The sequence below is a fragment of the Gadus macrocephalus genome, chromosome 13 (genome assembly GCF_031168955.1).
Source record: "Gadus macrocephalus chromosome 13, ASM3116895v1".
In the NCBI taxonomy this organism is placed as follows: Eukaryota; Metazoa; Chordata; class Actinopteri; order Gadiformes; family Gadidae; genus Gadus; species Gadus macrocephalus.
In genome coordinates this window covers 5,765,401-5,780,654 of record NC_082394.1, presented here as the reverse complement: position 1 = coordinate 5,780,654, position 15,254 = coordinate 5,765,401, and the positions used below count along the sequence as shown (strand labels likewise).

Genomic DNA, 15,254 nt, shown 5'->3' with positions numbered 1-15,254 from the left:
ACCTAATCTCATCATTGTTTTAGGATAATAATATGGAGTTTCAAGGCAAATGTCCAAACACACATTAGAAAGGGAGGTTCACTCTTCTTATCAGTCAGTTGAAGTACATCAGAAAGGGAGTTTCACTCTTCTTATCAGTCAGCTGAAGTAATCCATAAAGTCAACGAGTTATCTTAATTTAAATCCATGTTAACTTTAAAACACATCAGGAGTTAAATAAATTGAGTGGGCTAGATATTCTAGTGGCGTGTGTGTGTGACTACAAGCACAAAGGTATTAGGTTCAATCTCCAAGGTCTTCTTCAGTTACTCTTATCCATAAGAGATATCAGTTACTTTAATAAATAGATGTTATCTCTACTATATCAACTAGAATACCAAACAATGCTAGAGCTGACTTGTTTGAGCAGTGAAAGGCTGTCTAATCTGGAGATACTGATTGGAAATGAAAGCTACAACTTGTTGAATGCAGATCCTTCTGATCGCTCACCTATCACACACTGTAGCCTTGTCTCTTTGTTACAATTTACTGGCGTAGAACTACTTGGCGATGGAAGTAAATCTCTTGTGTGTCTGTATGTGTGCGTGTGCGTGCGATGGAAGTAAATCCTTTGTATGTTGGCGTGTTTTGTGTGTGCCAAAACTGTACAACTGAGAAACATAACCATTTTGATAGTATCTTATAGTCTATGAGACCTAAGGGGCCATTCACAGATATCCTGAATACAGTATATCTCATGATTTAATGTGTGCATGCGGTTGTTGTTTCTTTATATACGTTGCAGTATTTAGAAAAATATTTGTTGAGATGATCGATCTCTAGTTTGCCAAGTAACTATTATGCACTCATTTTTTGAATCTGATCCCTAGTTCTGGGAAATAATGATTCTGTTTTTGTGAAGAAGAAGAAGAAGAGACAGGAACATGAAATATTGTTAACAATCACAGTTTATGAAACGTATAGAGATGCTACAGAGAGGGTAAGAAGCAGAGCTATTTACACATGCAGCTTTTGATGGTGACCTGTTGTCTAACATGGTTGTTATTGATCAAAATAATGTTGATTGAGTAGAAAAAAGAAGGTTGTCCTAGGAATGTTGAACCTTCTCTGTACTTTGTCCTCGTTTCACAGCAGTGCATCAACAAGAGAAATGAAATTAACTTGACCTGAAAAACTAAAATGACGTTATCATTTCTGTATTGATTTTTAATAACATTCCCCAAGACACAGTGGTAAGAGTCAGTATAAAAAAATAGCAGTTGCAAGAAAACTGTACAATGAAATTACATGACGGAAATGTGTTCCACTACCTTGAAACATAACACCTACACTAATTTGTAAACCAATCAGAATGCACAGGCACCGACCAATAGAAACATGGTCCTTTGGTTTCTTCTGCTGGAAGGCTACTTTGTTGGTGCTGATGATAAAACAGCTTGTTAGCAACTTGTTGGCATTATATCTGTTCCCTGTGAGTCCCAAAGCACGCTAGCTGCTTTGGGAATATTTGTTGCATTGGAACTTTTAGGTGGAGTGGTAAATAAACGTGATGCTGGCGCAGAATTGAAACTCAATGATCCATTAATAAACGTTTCTTTGGGACATTTTCGCATGTTGTTAGGTATTGCCTGTTTTGGAGTTGGTCTGATCTTCCACCAAGATCCATTCAAAACTTTGGGCGAGTAAGATACAAAAGCACCAATAAACAAACAAATAACAGAAATCAATGAAGCAGGGAGGTGGGAGTTGGCCATTTGAATCCCAAACCAGCCGTCTTTTCACCTTTAACCAGGTGCCAATTGGTTCCATAGCAATGTCTGTGCCACTTTGGGACACTCCCCATCTCTGTCCCTTTTGGTATTGACTGTATTCTAGACGGCCTTGAAGGTGGGCTGAGCGGGGAAGCCGCTCCCTCACGCCCCGTGTCTAAAACCCTCTTCGTCCTCCTCCTCTTCATCTTCATCATCATCATCATCATCGTCGTGACCCAAGCCCCACCAGGCCGGCGATTTCAGGACACGAGTTCACATTACAAGGCGCCACACGTCGTCATGGTTACCAGCTTCGTCATCATCGTCGTCGCCACGGTCACGGCCCAACGGGGGGGTGCCGTTGGCGGGTGGAGCCGAGGGGGGGGAGGTGCTCGTGGTTTTTGGATTCCCGTGAGAACGTATCAGAGACAGTGTGAGGACAGGTGGGTGGAGGTGGAGGTGGAGGCGGGGGGGGGGGGGGGGGGGGGGTTGGGGATGTGATTGGTGATTGGGGGGGAGATGTGAAGCAGTTCAAACGGAGGGAGGAGGAGGTGGGACGTGTGGTGGTGGTGGGGGGGGGGGGACTGACTCCCGCTCACATCTCCGTGTCGGCGACGGGGGTCTGGTTGGGGGCGTGGCCGTTGGTGGCGGGGGGGGCGGGATTCTCCGGGAGGGGCTCGGCGCCGTTGGTGGCGGCGGGCTTCTCCAGGAGGGGGTCCTGGGGCAGCGGGGCCACGGACACCAGTGTGTTGGCCTGGTTCTCCTCGTCCACCTGGAACGACTCGGCCTTGGGGGGGACACGGGACGAGCAAGGCAGGGTTAACACGCGCGGACCAAACCCCTTCACTCACATGGGAAGGAGGTGCTTAAACCCTTAATGAGATTTAGCCGTATGAATAAATGCACCAACAACATACGCATCAATACATAAACATATCTTTCGAATTAAACGTGTAATTACTCTGCTCGCAAGAACATTTTATTAAGATAGAGGATAGCTCAAGGGCCATTAAGAAGCCCCTTTAAATACAGCCATGAATCCCATCCTAAATGGGACTAGAAATGGCATTGTTTTACACTCCCCTCGTAAGAACTTAATGAAATGCTTGTCCATTTTATACCACCTACTTATTCAGAATGGGCTGCATCTAAAATGTGTTCTGTGTTGTTTCGGAAACGGACTGGTGAAAACTAATTGGGGTGGAGAACAGTCACGCTATCAGCAATGTTCTCTTTGAGAGGCGTTGTCCGAAGATCCAACAAAACAAACCAAACCCAGAAAAACTAACAAATATGATTTGAATTAGGCATAGGCACACGGCTTCACAGCCCAAGGGGTGTGGGGCCGGCGATTGTTTTTACAGTAATCATCTCCCTACTCAGGGCACTTCCTGTCCTGCTAAATACTGCTCTCTATCAGGGAGGGCCAGCGTTGGAGAACGGACAAACATGAGAGAGAGACATGGACACCGAAGCCGCGTTCAATGTCGCTTACAAAAGGCCGGTGAGGGAGCCGTCCTCCCACAACAACACACTGAGAACGAGGCCAGATCATTCTCATGGGTGTGCCCCCCACATGAAAACCTTTCAGCCGATGATGTCATGAGATTTGGTAAAAAGGAGAGAGAAAGTACAAAAAAAAAAAAAGAGTAAAGAAATCAAAGCCATCTGGAGATCTTGGCGCCGTGGGCAACGGGTGTTTATTGGGACCAGTAGAGAGGGCCCTGAACGAAGGGTTTGAAATGGGGGGAGCGTGTTTTTCAAGCGCAGGCCTCGGGCCAGAGTCTGACAGTTGGATGACACAGGGTGTTGCTATCTGCCGTCTGTAACGTTTTATTTTAACAAGAGGGGTATGCATGTTTATAATCTCTTCGGTGGACTGGTTTCTCTTCTTGGCACGGATTGTTGCCTTTGTTCAGCGAGACAACTATTTAAGCTGGGGAGGGTAGGCTGCAGTATTCAGCCAAGCATCTTCAAGTCAAAAGTTTCTTTGTCATGAATGATGAAGTTTCAGACAGAATCGAACTCTGTCTGCAGCGGCAGATGACATTTAAAGATAAAATGTATGTAATAGTAAACTATTACAATTAGCAGACGCTTTTATCCAAAGCGACTTACATCGGTTAATGCACACATTGACACACTGACGGCAGAGTCAACCATGCAAGGCAACAGACAGCTCGTCAGGAGCAGTTAGGGTTAGGTGTCTTGCTCAGGGACACATCAACACTCAGCTATGAGGAGCTGGGGATCGAACTAGCAACCCTTCGGTTACGAGACAATGATACGGTTAGAGCAATCAATAATGTATAAATTATATTCAGAGGTAACAGTAACCAATTATATGAATGGAATACCTTTACAGGTAGCTAGAGACACAGATGTCATTTATAGATAACATTTGCGGGTTCAAGTTACCAATTACATCTAAAGATGACAATCACCGTCTTGAGTCACCGATTATGTTTACAGATGTAAATTACAGGCTCAAGAAAGCGATTACTTATAGATTACAATTACGGGTGAGAGTCACCAAAAAACATGAACGGACTCCATTTAAGGAGCAGGCCTACTCACCAGTCGGACTCCCTTGGAGCTCTTGCGGTGTGTTTTGAAGTAGTAGCCGGCCACCAGCAGAGCAGCCAGCAGCAGTCCACTGATCAGCAGGGACACCAGAACCATCTTAGAGCCCTTCACCACGCGGGGGGACGCCTCCTCCACGTCGATCTACTCAGAGAAACACACAGCAGGGGAAACGGTGGAAGACATCATGACCAGCGCACACAGTATGGCCCCCAGTACATGTAGTCGTGCGTCAGAACAGTGCAGAGAAATACTTTCTAGTCCAAAGTATTAAAGTGTCAAAGAGTCAAACACTACATAATATCTTACAGGTCATTTAACGTTTCACCCTTGAAACGTAAGGATAAAGTTTGTTGTTTGTACCGTTGTCAGGCCTGAACGTTTTATTGAACTGAATGCATGAGAATTATAGCCCTTGACTTCAAATACTGCAAGCCGCGAGCTCAATTGTACACCCAATTTACACCGTCTGACCACTGAATTCTTTACTTTGGTGGGTACACTGGGAACAATGTGTACCATGGGAAACATGACGGCTGTAAAATGGATGCGTCAGTGTTCTGGGAATTCTCTGGAATTGTGTTTTGGATAATATGGACGTCAATCAAGTTCAAGACATTTAACAAATGACAATGGAAGTCTAAACGATGGATAATTGGGTGTATGGGACATTTGAAATATGTAAAAATTGGATGCACTTGTTTACATTGTTATAATTACTGTGATATTTTTCAAACTTTACAAGAAAACACACAAACACTCACACACACACACACACACACACACACACACACACACACACACACACACACAAACAAACAATAATTACACAGCCACGTCCATGAACTGTTTGCCTATGATGTATTCTCTGTGTTATTGTGTACAAACGATTTATTTGTTACCTTATCTTTGATGTTGTCATTGTTGAACTTATCAGCCATGGCCACTGCGTCGGCTGAAAGCAAACAAATAAATGTTTTCTTTTAAACCAAAGATAACAGAACTAAACAGAGTCAGTACAGTCTGCAAGCATCAAACCACAAACACTCCAACTCAAGGCTGTCCCATTTCCGGCACTGAGCTGGCCAACGGCGGTTAAAATAGTCCAAGAATATAAGTGACTTAAAACTCATGTATGTTTTTGTAATTTTTTTACCTTAGCTAAATAACATTTTAGAAATTAAAGTTTAAAGCTTTAGGCAAGGCAAGGCAACTTTATTTATATAGCACTTTTCATACACAAGGCAGACTCAAAGTGCTTCACATATAAACATTGTCATACAATAAAATAAAATAATAGATAAGTAAAAGAAAAACATATGCAAAGAAATGGGTAAAATAGAGTATTAAAATAGAAAATAGAGGCAAAGCTTTTTAGAAAGTGCAATGTATTTAAGATTTTTAGCAGAAGGCTATAGCAAACATAAAAGTCTTCAGTCTTGTTTTAAAGGTGCTCAGAGTTGGGGCAAGTCTTAAATCCTCTGGGAGTTTATTCCAGCTATTTGTTGCATAGTAACTAAATCCTGCTTTCCCATGTTTTGTGTTTACTCTGGGGATAATTAACAGATTGGTCTCAGAGGATCTTAGTGGTCTAGAAGGCTGATGTAGTGGAAGCATATCAGTTAAATATTTTGGGCCTAAACCATGTAGAGATTTATAGGTTAGCAACATGATTTTAAAATCAATTCTCTGACCTACAGGAAGCCAATGTAACGATTTCAGAATTGGTGTAATATGATCAAATTTTTTGGTCTTTGTTAGAACTCTAGCAGCAGCATTCTGAACAAGCTGAAGCTTCCTCAGAGTTTGTTTTGGGAGACCTGTGAGGAGACCATTGCAGTAATCAAGCTTACTAGTGATAAAGGCATGTACAAGTTTTTGTAAGTCTTCGGTGGACATGAGCCCTCTAAGTCTTGCTACATTTTTAAGGTGATAATATGCAGATTTTGTAACTGATTTGATGTGACTGTCAAAATGTAAATCTGAATCCATGATAACCCCTAGATTTCTGGCTTTGATTGAGGTTTTCAGGGACAGAGAGTGAAGGTGTCGGGTTACTTTAAGCCTTTCCGTTTTAGAACCAAATACAATTATCTCTGTTTTGTCCTCATTTAGTTGAAGGAAATTTCGGCACATCCATTCCTTCACTTGCTCAATGCACTGGCACAGCAGATCTATGGGCCGATAGTCATTTGGTGATAGCGATACATAGATTTGCGTGTCATCAGCATAGCAATGATGGTCAATATTGTTATTTTGCATGATTTGCCCTAGTGGGAGCATGTAGATGTTGAATAAAGAGGGTCCTAAGATCGAACCTTGTGGGACTCCACATGTCACGTTGGTTGATTCTGATACAAAGTCGCCAATGGAAACAAAGTAGTTCCTATTTTGTAGGTAGGACCTGAACCAATTTAAGACAGTGCCTGAAAGCCCCACCCAGTTTTCTAACCTTTCCAGAAGTAATGTATGGTCTACAGTGTCGAATGCAGCACTGAGGTCAAGTAGCATTAGTATTGAGGTTTTGCCAGAGTCTGTGTTAAGACGGATGTCGTTTACAACTTTAATAAGGGCGGTCTCAGTGCTGTGCAGGGGTCGAAATCCTGATTGGAAGGTGTCATAGCAACCAGTTGATGCCAGGAAGTGATTTAGTTGCTGGAGGACAACTTTCTCAATGATTTTACTTATGAAGGGTAGATTTGATATTGGTCTGTAGTTGTTAATAATAGAGGCATCTAGGCTCCGCTTTTTTAAAAGGGGTTTAATAACTGCAGTTTTCAAAGCTTTTGGGAACTTGCCTGACTGGAGAGAGTTGTTAACTATCTGCAATATGTCTACTGCTAGGCAGTCGAAAACATTCTTAAAGAGGTTGGTAGGTATAGTATCAAGGCAACAGGTGGATGGCTTTAGTTGTCACAGTTTCCACAAGATTTTGAGAGTCTATAACATCAAAGCATGCCATCCTTGCCACGTAATTTTTGCCTGAACAGGGTGGTAGTCCAACATTTTTGTTTGACGTGGAGATATTGATGGCGCGTCTGATACCTGATACTTTAAAGCGTAAACACCTTTATAAATATAAAAAAACACATCTAAAGTGGGATTTCAACCCATGATCTGAGACTGGAGCAGGAAAGAGTAGTAGTGGTTAAAGTGTTCCTAACTCCCAGCTGAAGGATTCTTGGTTCAACATGGATGTGGCTGCAGAGCCCTTGAGCATGAAGCTCCACCCCTGCATGCTCCTCATTAACCTACTCAGGAAACCACTCTGAACAATACACAAAATCAATTGTATGGCTATTAGGAAACAGTTGGACTGACCTTCCACATACTGTCCGGAGACCAGGACCTGGGTGGAGCCCTGTTCCTGGTACAGGTCCAGCTTGCAGTCCTCCCCACAGAGCTGCTGAAGCACACTGGCTATCTTAGTCCTGCTTTCCTCCTAAGGTGGGGGGGGGGGGGGGGGGGGAACGCGTTAAAACATGGAAACAAACACGGCTATGTCTACAATAGTAGCAGGGTTATTAACTACATGCAACAATTGTACATAGTGGTTTTGTGCTAGCGGTTCGATAAGATCTGCAACGGTTTATGAATGACTGAATGAGTCTGTATTTTTGTTCTTAAACCTGGCCCTTTCCATGTCCCACGTGAGCAGTACCAGCTTTTGCCCCTAGAAGGCGCTTTAGGGTAGCTGGCTGCGGGAGGAATAAGTTTGGGCGTTTTGTTATTGAATCCACCACATTGTTCAGCCAACAGAGGAGCGCAACAAGCTGGGTGATCATCCCCCCCACACACTGTTGATTGAGTGAGACAGAGGCTGGAAATAAGCTAAACATTAGCTAGAAGAATGCTAGAAATTAGCAAGATACTTGCCTGACAGTAGCGAGAAATTAGCTTGACAGCAGCTATGCATTAGAAGGATAGTTGCGAGACTAGCGAGACATCAGCTAGACATTAGGCAGACGTGAGACATTAACGGCCTTACTTAGCTTACAACTCCATTAGTCTTGGATATATTTGTTTGACTGTGAAGAAGCACAGATGCCCCTCGCTCCCTACTCCCTTCTCACTCCCTTCCTTCCCTACCCCCCCCCTGTCTCTGCTCAACTATCCTGCCCAGTTAGTCAGCAGACAGAGAGACCGCTGCATCGCCTCTCAACATCTACAGGCTGAGGAGCCATGTTTATTTCTCTGTCCATTACCGTGACTGAATAGTCTAGGTTCTACCCCTACACAGCGACACGGTGCACGCACACAAGCATGCATATTAAAACACACGCACGCACGCACACACACACACACACACACACACACACACACATATAGACACACATATAGCCACACACGCACACATACATCTACACATATATAAACATACACAGACACACACAAACATTCACACACACCAATGAAACTTCACTCAGGAACCGTGGCCGAATTTCAAAAGCAAATGCTACAAATTGCTTTAACTCCCCTCCCCCCTCCCCCCTCCCCTCTCCCCTCCCCACCTCCACCCAGGGCTCCCCCCCTCGGCTCTAAGCAGTGACGCTCAGTGCTTTCTTTGTTTGATGGGCATCAAGGTTTAAACGATGTAGCGCTCCTGACGAGGAAGAATTTCCTGCCGAACGCGGCTCAGACGACAGTTAAAGGTAAACGCCGTAGTGGAATGCTGCGCGGAGAGAATGTTTTCCTTTGTACTGTGCTGACGTTTTCCTGTTCGCAGAATGATAATAAGCAAGTCTGACACGTACCGCCCTGCTAAGCCCCCAGCTCACGCTAGTTTCCACACTTCCAACATGGCCGCTTGTTTTTGGGGGGAAAATACAGCGAGGCGCTTGTTTTGGCGGCTGGAGAGACACATTTGTTGGTTTGGGTTGATGTGGTTTATTTGACTGACGTCGTAGCTGTGTGTACCTTTCGTGTGTGTGCCAAGTGATTGTGCGTAGGTGTACCATGTGTGTCACAAGTGTTGATCAGAGAGAGAGAGAGAGAGGGTGACTAGTTGCATCAATGTGCATGCATACGTACACGTTTGGTAATCTACTCGGTCATAGTCGGGGAAATCATTTTAATCTTTCATCGCCTTAATGAAATCGGATGAAACCATTGATTATTCAATTCCTAGTGGCCGAAGTGTAAGCAGCAGGCATCCTTGAGCAAAGTGGCTCACCCCACTGGCTCCTTAATGCAAATTCTCCATGAAGCTGAGTTCACTGTAAATCACTTGGGATGAGGCTGATAAAATGAAATGAATGCGATCAAATCTGCTTCATGAATAAATAGCATATATTAAAAGTTACTCTTCTGAACTTACACAGCTGGAAGAGGTCTTGAGCTTCAAGCTCACTGCATCCTTGAATTCCACCGCTTCTTTAGACACGCACACGACTTCAAACTGGTGAGAAAACACAAACAACCACGAGTTGAACCAATCAATGACTTTGGTTCCAGGAGGTCTGTCCAATCACAGTGGACAGCATCTTCTTGTTTGTACAGAAATAGTAAAGCTTAAGGGTGGGAAATGTATCTAGCATATGGTCTTGGTTTAGTTCTGTTGTAGGTCTACTGTGCCGTTGAATTCTGCCTTCATTTTGACCCTGAGATGTATTCTAGTCTTTCCGTAGCAGAATAAGTGGAAATCTGTTAAGTTTTGTTTATGTAAACAAGGATTTGCTCTTGTGACTCAGAGAAGAGCATATGTTTACCAGTGATGTCAGCCTGAAGGCTAAACTGGTCAAATGTTTTCCTGGCCTGAATCTTTAAACTTATTTTACCCTTTCATTATTCAGTGAAACTACATTTTAACTTGGAAGAACTGCCATTTAAAATGTAATATTTAAGAATTGGAGAAATTATGGAATAAAAAAATAGAAGGCAGAAAACCACAAAAAACAAACAAACCCACTCCGAAAAGAGTTTGAATCATGCCAGGACAAAAATAGAAAAAAAAGTGCAAATAAGTGCAAAAAAGGGGCTCTCCACTCCAAGCTTCTGCGAAGAACCATCCCCTGCTCCAGGTCTACATTCAGATAAACCTGTGGAACCGTCTGCCATATCTGACCTGGGGCGGTTTGTCAGGTCCATCTCCTCTGGAGGACTGGGGCCCCTGGGTCTGAGTCTCGGCGGGCCCCGGGCCCTTGGTCACAGCCTGGGTCTGAGTGCCACGCTCCACGGTGGTCCCCTCGGTGTCGTTGCTGGCAGGCGACCCTTCCTTCTGTGTCGGAGCGGCCGTGCTGGGGTGAATGAGCCCTGGAGTAGGAAGCACCATCACCTGTCCCTCTTCCGTCGCTGAGGGGGACAATCAGACAATCAGCAATCGGGACCAAATTCAGAATCCCACGTTTCATTTTCCACCAAAAAAAAATATTTGTCATGTATTTTTCTGTCTGAAATCATTGAGGCATTGTACATCATTCTTATGGCGTAGTCAAATATTAAAGGGTGCCTATGTCACCACCAGGTGCGTTGCAGCAGCCTACCCGTTGGACGGGCACCCACCGATAGGCGGCTCTATCCATCACACACCCGGGTGGACCCGGCCAAGTGTGATGTCACCACCGACATACATTTGAAACGGCCAAAGACACGTCCCCGACGGGTGGTTGACCTAGGGGCCCTTTAAGTTGCTCGGCAGCCTCACCGGGTTCCTCTGTCTTCTCCTCTGGGATCATGTCACCTCGTACGAACTCAGACCCTTGAGAGGCTGCGGTCACCGCCGCCACTGGCTCATCCTCGGCCGAGACGCCAGCTGCAGAAGAAGAAGATTAACATCACATTAGGAGGATGGACGTAAACATGGCGGTAGACGTCAGCGACTGGGATATTCCCACCCCCAGCAGTAACTTCTATGTTCTTTCAATACCTTGAGAGCATGGGCTGTTGCCCGTGCTCTCAAGGTATTGAAAGAACATAGAAGTTACTGCTGTTGTTGGGAATATCCCAGTGCAACTGAATCAATTCACTAGGTAATATAAGAATATCTCTTGGAACTGATGGTGTTTCAAGATACCGACCGCTAGTGTTTTTTCTTCAGTGGGGCTTGTAATGCCTCCCAGATTTGTTATCATCACAATTTAGGAACCGGAGCCAACTGGCTTCATGTGTGCAAACAAACTTGTGCGGGGGCCAGCCGATCTCAGGGGCTGATAAGGAGACCACACCCCCGACTCTCTGTCTTTAGTCAGCCCTGTGGTTAGCGATCCACCGTGGATGGGCTCCAATAAGGGACGTTTGGAGTGGTGTGATGCAACCCGCCACACACCCCCGCAGGCACGCACGCACGCACGCACTCACGCACGCACGCACTCACACACGCACTCACGCACGCACTCACACACGCACGCACACCAATAAGGGAGGAATTGGGTGTAATTAATAACCTAATAATGTGGGATCGTTCGAGAGCTAATAAACTATGGTTTTACCCAAGTCCCGGACCCCTAACACCTGCTGTAGCTTAAAGCGTGTTCTCTATTGCTCTCCTACTGAGAAAGGGAGCTCAGTGCTTCCGACACGATGATCCATGCAACAGATTTCTGCTAAAGCAAGGCAGAGCTAAACGCATTTTAGAGCAATCAATGGGCTTCCTTCCAGCCGTTCTAATTCATCAAGAATTTCCCTTCTGGGATCAATAAAGTGTTATCTTATTTTATCCTAACTTCTAAGGAATAGCAGCAATGGTAACTTTATACTTCGGGTTACACAACCCTAGTGTTAAACGCTGTTTCTTGCCAAAATTAGGAGTTCTTTGCAAGAACTATGTGGACCGAGACTTTAACTGAACCGTAAATAGGAATAGTAGCCTCATTACTATGATTGATGACGCTTGAAGCCCTATTATGGGCATTAGTGAGAGGCTATTAAAGGCAATCACCACATACCTCCTACGTCTCCGTAAGCGCAATAAAAAAAACGCTTTAACCCCGTAAAATGGTAGGTATTGAATAAATTGCACAAAATGGGGGGCCGCATATAACTGAGGTGGTCTGGCTTTCTGAGCCTAGCGCCGCCGCCGTCAAAGCATCTCTTAGCGCAGGAATGGATGAACTTATTCAGCCTGTGCTGGGCTGTCTCTTGTTAGACATGTGCTCGGAGAGAGAGAGACAGAGGGAGAGTATGGCAGCCAGAGAGAGAGGGGAGAGAGAGAGAGAGAGAGAGAGAGAGAGAGAGAGAGAGAGAGAGAGAGAGAGAGAGAGAGAGAGAGAGAGAGAGAGAGAGAGAGAGAGAGAGAGAGAGAGAGAGAGAGAGAGAGAGAGAGAGAGAACTCTAGTCACCGGGGGCCTGAAAGATTTCTCTTTGATATGTGAGGATGGATCAGCTTATAAGTTATTAGTAAAACTAATGAAACATCAGACCAATCCACGGGTTATTCAGTTCAGTAACATTTAATGACATTAAAGTCGTTAAAAAGATTATATTGAAGTTTCCACCGCCTCTACTGAATGGCCCAACCGACTGCAAGGGAAAGGTCATCAGCACATAACAGTGAACGCGTCGCTTTTTCCAAAAGGGAAAGCGTTGAAATGATGTAATGCTCATTAGTTTATTAAATAGCGGTAGCAATGAGAGATTCAGTCAGCCACTCCAATAACCCCCAAAGGAGGACATTTTACATATTTTATGGATAGGGTTCTAGGTGGATAGGCTAAGTCTGAGTGGAAATACTGGCTTGGAAACATCTTGGGTTTGATTGAAAATGTTAATCGCAGAAGTGATTAAAAGACGGTAAGCGCCAAGTCCACTGAAGCAAATGGACGTGGCACTTGTCTTTTCTACAGTTAATCACAGTGAACCTGAGCCCCGTTTTATACAGTGAACGTCTTATTTCTCGATTTCTCGCCTGGTTTGTCCCTTCAGACACACAATCTCTCTTAAACACACACACGCACGCACACACACACACACACACACGCACACAATCCCACACATTCACACAGAACGTCTACACACACACACACTCACTCAGATAGTCTATATCTCTCCTCTCACAAAACATGAGCTCACCTGAAGCCATTCCTTGAACTGCGTAACGGTGTGGATCTCATTACCGCTCTCAGTTTACCGCTCATGTCACTCCCCTGCGCGGCCAGATGGATGGTGATCACTAGGTGGGTCTACTAAGGAGCCATTATGCTGTTGTGAGAGAAGCACTAGGCTTTGTCCCACGGTCAGTGTTGGATAACCGCATCCCAGACTCCACAACACACCTCTTTGTTAACCACCGAAAGCGGCGTTGCATCGTCGGTTTTATTTGTTATGCACCTGCTGTGATTAGCTTAATATTTTAAGTTTTAAGTATTTTTGTAATATGTTTGGTATAATATAAACATGAATACGTAATTGGATAAAAACATGTGTGTGTACTTTATTCAACTTAACTTTTCTGATGGATTCATTGGTCACTGCTTGAAAACTACTATCTTAGGCTACAAGATATTCCATAAGAGGCCGATAGCAGAGGTAGACGATTTACAATTTACATTCGTAGTTTATTTTTTTCGTCTTTGGCTGAAGGGTGGAGAGAGGGTTTTGGCTCATTACGAACTTGAAATACCTCCAAAGCATCCTCTCCAAACTATCCAACATTCCCCCCCCCCCCCCCATCTCCCAGGCTTGTGGCCTTCACACGCTAAGTACACACACATACACACACACCCACACCCACACCCACACACACACACACACAAACCCCTCCAGTAGTGGCATCGAGCCACATGTCGACCGACGACCTCTGTTCAAATAGGTGTGACCAACAGGTGGGTGCAGCGCTGGACAAACACCGCGGGCATGACGACGCCAGCAGGTGGCTTGCGCTCGTTATTTGCTCAGCAGGGTTAGCAACTGTCTGCTGACCCCCCGTTTCACACCACGCCTCCTAATTCAATTTCCTCCTGGAATAGCCATTAACATGCAACTCAGGGTTGCCCCCAGTTTGAGCTTCTGTGGGCCAGAATGTGCCAGTGATCCGTGGGCCAACATAAACCAGCACGTTGCAGATCATTTAAAAATACATTTGTCGTTGTGAATCAGCATTCTCCTCTGAATAACTTCAACGCCAGTTCTACACAAAACATCCTTCATTCAGCATTCTACAGGTTTTTCAGTTATTTAGTTGTCTGAAATATTTATGTTACAATTTTTTTTTGTTGGAGACAAGAAAAGTCCTGCGCGCCCATTCAAACATTGTTGCAGTCTACTTTAGCTCACGAGCCACAGTCTGGGAACTCCTAATCATTCAACCAAAAGGCTGTCATGTCATAAGTCAAGGACCATCAATCGCTCTTTTGCAGATTCACTTCAATAAGGGGAAAGGTTGAACAGTGATCATGATCTACGGCAACTTGAACCTTTTCTCCCCCTTCTTCATGGTTCGCTAACAAGGACGTTAGCCGGAGCCGGCGACAGTTGAAGCGCTTTGTAACCTTGTCTCCTGTCTGTCTGCAGAGCTGTGACCTTTGACCCCTCCTCTATGCCTACAGCTGTGGTTCTTCATCTTTCTCTGGGTGGTCTCGTTGTGTTTACACCAAAAGACAGGATGGGGTCAGAAAGGGCCGTTTTGGTGGAAAGGGTGGGAGGAGGGGATGACGTAAATCATCTTATGTTACACACATTTGACGTCAAGGAATTGCAAGGACGTCTTTGGTGATGTTTCTCCGCAAAGACTCTCTCGGTGAGGCACGGCTTATACCGGTCAATAACTTGACACCTGTGGACGTTGACCAACACAAACCCACATTGCCAGACCGCTGTATTTATTCTCTGTTTCAGAGGTATTAGCATATGCCGCTGGACGTGTATATCACCGGAGCTGGACGTGTATATCACCAGAGTTATTCTCCTCTCAGGAGCACAGAGAAACATTTTGGGTTCGGAACGATGAGTGTTAACATATAATATATAATAACATCAACATTACCG

The 15,254-nt window shown here is 44.7% G+C and overlaps 1 protein-coding gene across 1 annotated transcript in view; it reads right to left on the bottom strand.

Annotated features, from left to right (window-relative positions):
• Positions 1-2,316: 2,316 nt before the first annotated feature.
• Positions 2,317-15,254, bottom strand: part of si:ch211-286o17.1 (uncharacterized) — a 19,694-nt gene continuing 6,756 nt past the window's right edge. The window contains exons 2-8 of the mRNA XM_060068529.1: positions 10,978-11,085; positions 10,399-10,625; positions 9,652-9,732; positions 7,656-7,776; positions 5,237-5,289; positions 4,329-4,478; positions 2,317-2,538 (exon numbers count right to left, since the gene is read on the bottom strand). Coding sequence (XP_059924512.1) covers positions 2,347-2,538; positions 4,329-4,478; positions 5,237-5,289; positions 7,656-7,776; positions 9,652-9,732; positions 10,399-10,625; positions 10,978-11,085 — 932 coding nt within the window. The 3' untranslated portion in view covers positions 2,317-2,346. The remainder of the gene's footprint in view (positions 2,539-4,328; positions 4,479-5,236; positions 5,290-7,655; positions 7,777-9,651; positions 9,733-10,398; positions 10,626-10,977; positions 11,086-15,254) is intronic.